Genomic DNA, 7,604 nt, shown 5'->3' on the forward strand with positions numbered 1-7,604 from the left:
ATACCCACCGACTTCCGTGAAGTCTCCATTAGAATATCAGGAGCACCCCACACACTCGTATACACTCATGTGATACCCACCGAATTCCATGAAGTATCCATTAGAATATCAGGAGCACCCCACACACTCGTATACACTCATGTGATACCCACCGACTTCCATGAAGTCTCCATTAGAATATCAGGAGCACCCCACACACAAAAACATGAAACTGATATATGTTACTGGACTTGCAACATGGGGTACAGGCAGTTTTATACTGGGGATCTCGTGATTATGTCACTGCGATAGAAGAATAATCAATGCGCATTGCACTGTATAACTGTGCATTCACACTAACATGTCCAAAATTTAGGTGTTAAAAGGTTATACCGAGCACATGATATTCCAGTCTAAGGTATGATGAATTTCTACATCGGCAGATATGTTACATCTGGAACAATATTGTTATGGACACAAGTTGGTATCCATATGGATAACAACACAGAAATATACGCACACACATATGTGTACATGAACATTCGGAGTACATGCTTGCAAGTGGCTACAATTAATAGTCTAGATACATAGGCAGAAGCAAGAAATCATTACGAAAGTTTGACAATCGCCGCTACTGACGATGTGCCAAATATGAAGCATGATAATCCTGGTTAAACTTTGAGTAGCAAAGACATAACCATCTGAACAGAAAATCCTCCATTAACACATACCTTCGCTGATAACATTTCATCTAGCAGCTGAGAACAAAACTTCATCTGCACATTCGGTGGCCTGTATGGGGTGGGCACCTTTTTGGCGGGTCCACCAGCACTAAACTTTGCCGGTCGTTTCTGCCCTACTTTACTTTTGGCCGGTCCTTTGTGACTCGGATTCCGCATCAATGCCTCGTCCTCCCGCGACAAAACAGTCTCTCGAGGGGGCATTTTAACGATTTTCTGATTAAATATCTTCTCTACCTGACCACACATTACAAATACATCAGTACCCGGGGGATTGTAGAGCCGGCAGTTTATGAACACCTGTTTGATATCGGCTATACACTCCTGTACACACGTGTACGACTTCGATATAAGACGTTTGCGGATCGTACCCAGATCCATGGGATTCTTGACTATAGTGGGGTAGTCAGAGAGACCTAGACCCTTATAATCAACGGGCTCTGCAAAGGGCCAGGCATTCTGAGTGCGATAGTTCAGGTGTGTTAGAAATCAGATCACGGGTAAAAGATTCGTACATGATAACTCAGTCGTTGTCATGCACTGCGATGAACTCGACACGGCATACATAGAATACCTGATATATAGGTCACCTTTAAATATTCGCTGGTGTCCTCGGCAGATGTGAAAGCTAAAACTCGAAATTGAGTTGTGGCATGGTTCATGCCGTGTCTTATCATCTTCCAAAGCAAACATACGAGCACAACACACAATACATGCCTTGTGCTTCATCATCGTTGGTAACACAGTGACTTCCACATAGAGCAGCTGGTTAGTGGTCTCGTGCGCTCCGGCCTTGACCCCGCCGGTCTTACTAGTAGAGGCCGCCGCCTTGGCCTTCTCCCTGTCTTCCCTCTTCGACTTTTCGGCCCTTTCTTTGTCCTCGCGCTCTTTCTTCGCCTCCTCACGCTCCTTCCTTTCGCGCTCTTTCTTCGCCTTCTCAGCCCTTTCTTCCTCCTCACGCTCCTTTTGTTTTCTCTTACGCTTGTCTTTCTCGGCCTGCGCCAACCTCTTCTCCTCAGCCTCTCGCTCCTTTTGTTCTCTCGTACGCTTGTCATTCTCGGCCTGCGCCAACCTCTTCTCCTCAGCCTCTCGCTCCAGCGCTTCCTCCTCCGCTGCCCTTTTAATTTCTTTTTCACGCTCCCTCACCTCGGCTTCTTCAGCGTCACGCTCGGCCCTCTCTTTCTCATCAGCCTCTTGTTGTTCCCTCACCTCGCGGTCCTTTTCCGCCGCTTTGTGTATCATCTCACTTTCCGCTTCCGCTTCATGCTCCGTCTCAGCAATTCGTAACCTTTCAGCCTCAGCTTTAGACTCACGATCATTTTCCGCCGCTTCACGCTCCTTCGTTTCCCGTTCCTCCTCATGTGCCACAACCTTCTCCTCCTCCTTAGGACTGACACTAGAGTCTCTCTTTGGTACAGCTTCACTGCCGAACGCTTTCTCGTTTGGACTCGTTGGCGCCTGCTCAGTCTTTTCTTGCTCTTGTTCTTCGGCGTTGTCGGAAGAATCTGCTGTGGTAGTCTCTTTACATTCAGCATCTTGCTGTTCTTGCTCTTCGACTTTCTGCCGCGCCATTTCTTCCTCATCCGCATACAGGTCCGCAGCGGCCTTCTCCGCATTGTCGATAGCCTCTTGTCGGGCCTTTTCTTGAGCCGCCAATTTTGCATCGGCCTCCCTCTGAGCTGTTTCTCGTACCGCCAACTCCGCCGCCGCAATCGCCTCCTTCTCGGCCTTTTCTTTTGCCTCCGATTCTAGCCTTTCCGCATCCTCCCTAGCTTTCCTTTCAGCCTCTTCGATTTCTTTGGCTTTCTTCTCAGCCTCTTCGATTTCTTTGGCTTTCTTCTCAGCCTCTTCGATTTCTTTGGCTTTCTTCTCAGCCTCTTCGATTTCTTTGGCTTTCTTCTCAGCCTCTTCGATTTCTTTGGCTTTCTTCTCAGCCTCTTCGATTTCTTTGGCCTTCTCCTCAGCTTCTTCGATTTCTTTGGTTTTCTTCTCAGCTTCTTCAACCTCTTTGGTTTTCTTCTCAGCCTGTTCGACCTCTTCGGCTTTTCCCTCAGGCTGTTCGACCTCTTCGGCTTTTCCCTCAGGCTGTTCGACCTCTTCGGCTTTTCCCTCAGGCTCTTCGACCTCTTCGGCTTTTCCCTCAGGCTCTTCGACCTCTTCGGCTTTCCCTCAGGCTCTTCGACCTCTTCGGCTTTCCCCTCAGGCTCTTCGACCTCTTCGGCTTTCCCCTCAGGCTCTTCGACCTCTTCGGCTTTCCCTCAGGCTCTTCGACCTCTTCGGCTTTCCCTCAGGCTCTTCGACCTCTTCGGCTTTCCCCTCAGGCTCTTTGACCTCTTCGGCTTTCCCCTCAGCCTCTTTCACCTTCCTTTTAGCCCCGTTGGCTTCTCCAGCCCTCCGTTCAGCCTCCTCACTTGCCTCAACAATAGTGTCCTGCCCAGCCTCAATCTTCGCCTCTGCTCCAGCCTCGATCGACTCACTCACTTGCTCTTCAGCCTTTTGTTGCACAGCCAATTCGGCTTCAGCGACCGCCCCCTGTTCTTTTACCGCTGTTTCAGGCACCGCGACCGCCTCACTCTCCTTAGCTTCAACATCATCTACCACAGTGCCCTCCGCCTCTTTCACAGGCGTACTAGTCTCATATATCGTATCATCCCCTTTATCGTTCACAGACTCTGCACTAACCTTGGAATCCTTGGAAACCTCATTTGCCACTACACTTCCACTTTCACCATTCTCAATTGCCGTATGACATTGCACAACGGGTTCTGAAACCTCTGCACTAGCCTCTGAGTTTTCTGTATCTAGCACCACCCCTCCCCCACTATTGTTTGTACTAGACTCATCTACCGCCACTTGTTTAGTACTACTTTCAGCCATACCAGATTCACTGACAGCACCACCAGTGCTAGTTATAGGGCAAGCCTCAGCAGTGTCAACCCCCGCTACTACATTCATCTCTGGTTCAGTTTGAGATATTCGCAATGACTCTTCATCATCGTTTACATTGTTAGCAGATGGTACGTTCACACCCAATAGCTCCGTATGATTTTGCGCTTCTGCCTCCCCCACCCCGTTCACATGCTCGTGGTCTTTACTGGCTGATTCGGTTGACTCCAGTCCTACACTATTCTCACTAGCGTCCACCGATTCGAGAGGTGTGTCGGGTTTCACTGTGTTGAAATTACTGCCGTTCTCCACAACAGGTGCCATGGTGGATGCGATGTTGGCGAGTGCGGAGAGAGGATCGATTGAGGCAGCACCGTTAGGTAGATTAGCCGATGTTGCGCTGTATACGTCTTTCGACGGATGCTGATCTGGAATGTCCATGGTAACCGTATCACCGAAGCATTACCAATATATATGGGTGTATATATGTATGCTTCTGCGAAAATGCGGTAAACACAGCAGTGTAGTATATCGCTTTCGAATTGGTCTTAATCTTGTGGGAAGAGTGTTTGTTTGTCCGTATGCTGCGTGGAAACGTCAGCTACGTTTGCCAGACTGTCAGACAGGTCCAATACAACAGTTGGACACAATCCTAAATATTTATGTGTCCTTTACACCATACGTGTCCGTGATGTATCAATTACACACGGATGAATCGATAGATCTTTATCAATAACCTATATAGACTACAGACTACTGCTGGACACACGAACAATGAACGCTACTTAGCACTTCTTTAAGCTTGTTGCACGATTCATTTTAAAGTATTGATTTTCAGATTGTGGCGAGTCGTCGGTGAGTTGAAACCGTTGCGCATCTTCAAACGAAATTAAATTCGCATTTGAGCGGTAATATTTTATCGTAAGCCGGTAGGGGAGGGGGGTCTTTTTGAGGGTCTTTTGCACAATTTCGAAGACAAGAGAATTCCGCTGGTAAACTAAGTTTTTATATTCATGATTGAAGAAAAAACTAGACTCATATTTCACCCAAATATACATAGCAGTTTATATTACACGTGCAGTGCTGTGTGGTCTCGCTTGTGGGTCGGGGGTGGTGAGTACCTACAGTTAAAAAAATTACACAGCGAGAAATAAATACTATCACCTCAGCAGTATACAAACCCTTTTTACGAGCTCCCTTCGTGTAAGTAGTGTCTAAAGCAGTGTTCATACATGGTCCCCTTTATCCCAGTAGAGTGCATGTTCGACAAGATAGAGCATAATTATGAAATAGAGATGCAGCAGCTGATAGCAATAGCGTTCTTGCACGCTTAATTTAGAGCCAGATCCAGAATATTGTCAGTCGTCGGGTCAGTTCCAAACTTCATCTCGTTTGCGAAACACAACATTTAGCACCCTCCTAACATGTACACATCCATCCGTGCTCCTTATTTATATATATTATAGATAATCAATCAACATGGGTGCTTACAAATACTTGGAGGAGCTATACAAGCGTAAGCAGTGCGATGTGCTGCGTTTCCTTCTGCGCATGCGAGCGTGGCAGTTCAGACAGCTCACTTCCATCCACCGAGCTCCTCGCCCCACTCGTCCCGATAAGGCTCGTCGTCTAGGTTACAAGGCCAAGCAAGGTATTTTTTAATTTTATTGTTTAAATATGCACATTGTGTATCAAGGTCTCATTTAGAATATTTTATTAGTATATTAAGAATGTCTCTCGATTTCGGTTGAACGCATTGCATGCGTCAGTACTACGTTCATTGGAGAGAATAGAGAACTCTTGAAAATAAGTCGCGTGTCCTTGTATTCCACACGGTACAACACTTGTGATCATGGGATCACTTTCCCCCTCTTACTAACCATTACGTACATCAGATGTTGTGATCAACTAGTGCCTCGAAGCCATGATTGAAATCTGATCGTAATGTAAAATACACGCACACATAAAAACCATACATAGGTGTCGTTATCTACCGTGTGCGTGTGCGCCGTGGAGGTCGCAAGCGTCCCGTCGCCAAGGGTATTACTTACGGTAAGCCCGGAGGTGAGGGTATCAACGAGCTTAAGTGGCAGAAGTCGCACCAGGCTCTAGCCGAGATGCGTGCCGGACGTGCCTGTGGAAACCTTCGCGTGCTTAACTCGTACTGGGTCACTCAAGATTCTACCTACAAGTACTACGAGGTTATCATGATTGATATTCACCACAAGGCCATCCGCAAGGACCCCAGTATGAACTGGATCTGCAAGCCTGTGCACAAGCGTCGCGAACAGGTACGGATACGGATAAGATACAATAGTATCGTGGGAAAGTATTTGGTTTCATTACGTGTTGATACAGCTGCATATGCTCCATATACGCTGCTTCTATAATTTACGCACAATGTACCACGCCCTGTACTGATTGAGCAGTGATGCTTCCTTTAAAGATGTTTGCACGTCAGTCGTGTAGCCTATTCGTAGGCCCGTGATCGACAACCCTCGCCCATTTGTCCGTAAAACGATGAATGCCTGAGCTCAATATCAGTAGTCCGTTGAGTACTTATCTGACATACGTGACATACTGCTTGCACATGCTCATTTCTCAATTCAATACCACTGTGCTCTATATATAGCGTGGACTTACGTCTGCTGGACGCAAGAATCGTGGAATCAACAAGGGCCATCTATACAACAAGGTCATTGGTTCAGGTCGTCGCCAGAACTGGAAGAAGCACAACACTCTGTCTCTGCGTCGTTACAGATAGATTATTTGTGTATAAACAGTGGCTTCGGGTGTTCGTTTCGAGCTCCAAGTTGCATATAACCCTTATCTTTTCGAGTTTCAGTTATGCCTGATATCGAGGTTGAGTTGTCGTATTAGTAGTGAGAAGTTTATTTTGATGCGTCCGGTTATCAAACACGAACAGTATGAAGTTATATCTGCAAGGTTTGATATGTCACTGTCGTTCTTTGCACGGTTTGTGGACTCGTAATTAATATGTTTGTTGTAGTGTATGTGGTTTTTGTGATTGAAGTGCTCGTTACATTTTACCAAATGCATTGATTAATCGGTTAGCGTTCATTGTGATTTCAGATCACATTTCTGTTGAATGCCGACTTTCATACAATTGCGATATAAACTGGCGTACAATGGTCGGATAAACTATTCAAAGGCAAGAAGAGAAATTTATTTCTTGGAAAATCAGTAAGACGTTTTGTCCCTGAGCTTCGAAGCCTTCGAGTTTCCGGTTGTGGTCATACATACAAATTCACTTGCTTTGATGTCTGGATTTCTATTGCAAAATCGAGTTGCGTGACTGTTACAAATAATATGCAGATAATTTGAATAAAATGTAGTTTTTTATCTTACGGTCTTGGATCTATTTGGTTATGTATTTATATATTTCCATGTGTATATATTTATATAAGAATTGTCGCTCAATATTTATACGATCTTCTCCCTTGTGATTTCGTCATCTATATATATACATATATATATATATCAATATATACATTTATATATATATATGTGTGTGTGCATATATGCATGTATATATGGATATATGTTTGTGTGTTAATGCATATATATATACGTGTATAGTTATATATATTTGTATATGTTTATATATATGTACAAATGTTAAAAGTTATGATAGCTTTAGATTATATATATGTACAAATGTTAAAAGCTATGATAGCTTTAGAGTCGTAGAAAACAAGTTTTGTCTTCCGAGTACAGCCAAGTTTGATTTGCATCAAACTGGTGTTTAATATGTAGTTTTTGGTCAACGACATACTGTACGAGAGCATGAAGATATGAATAATCAGTATGTATCGGGGAATATAATCATGTTAAGGAGGAAGATTGGAAAAATGCATTGATTAATCGGTTAGCGTTCAGTGTGTCTTTAGACCACATATCTGTTGAATGCCGACTTTCATACAATTGCGACATGGATGGATCTACAATGGTCGGGGTTTGTGGCTTAGTAGCCGGATA

The 7,604-nt window shown here is 44.9% G+C and overlaps 3 protein-coding genes across 4 annotated transcripts in view; 1 reads left to right on the forward strand and 2 right to left on the reverse strand.

The window, feature by feature from the left end:
• The window catches only part of SARC_04498, a gene marked incomplete at its 5' end in the record, with an annotated part of 6,947 nt that extends 4,424 nt beyond the window's left edge, over window positions 1-2,523 (reverse strand). The window contains 3 exons of one of the 2 annotated variants that reach the window (XM_014301668.1): window positions 711-1,178; window positions 1,437-1,725; window positions 1,792-2,523. In XM_014301668.1, the coding sequence (XP_014157143.1) occupies window positions 711-1,178; window positions 1,437-1,725; window positions 1,792-2,291 (1,257 nt within the window). Of the gene's footprint in view, window positions 1-710; window positions 1,179-1,427 lie in introns of both variants that reach the window. The other variant, XM_014301669.1, reaches the window with a different exon arrangement.
• Window positions 2,524-2,948: 425 nt separating this feature from the next.
• On the reverse strand, window positions 2,949-4,132 carry SARC_04499 (hypothetical protein; the record flags this gene model as incomplete). The annotated part of the gene is made up of 1 exon (XM_014301670.1): window positions 2,949-4,132. The coding sequence occupies exon 1, from the start codon at window positions 4,044-4,046 to the stop codon at window positions 2,949-2,951; it is 1,098 nt and encodes a 365-aa protein (XP_014157145.1). The 5' UTR covers window positions 4,047-4,132.
• A 562-nt stretch (window positions 4,133-4,694) lies between these two features.
• On the forward strand, window positions 4,695-6,433 carry SARC_04500 (60S ribosomal protein L15). Its single transcript, XM_014301671.1, has 4 exons — window positions 4,695-4,808; window positions 5,072-5,256; window positions 5,586-5,896; window positions 6,238-6,433. The coding sequence occupies exons 2-4, from the start codon at window positions 5,085-5,087 to the stop codon at window positions 6,367-6,369; spliced, it is 615 nt and encodes a 204-aa protein (XP_014157146.1). The 5' UTR covers window positions 4,695-4,808; window positions 5,072-5,084; the 3' UTR covers window positions 6,370-6,433.
• The last annotated feature ends 1,171 nt before the right edge of the window (window positions 6,434-7,604 follow it).

This window comes from Sphaeroforma arctica, assembly GCF_001186125.1.
Source record: "Sphaeroforma arctica JP610 unplaced genomic scaffold supercont1.255, whole genome shotgun sequence".
Lineage (NCBI taxonomy): Eukaryota > Ichthyosporea > Ichthyophonida > Sphaeroforma > Sphaeroforma arctica.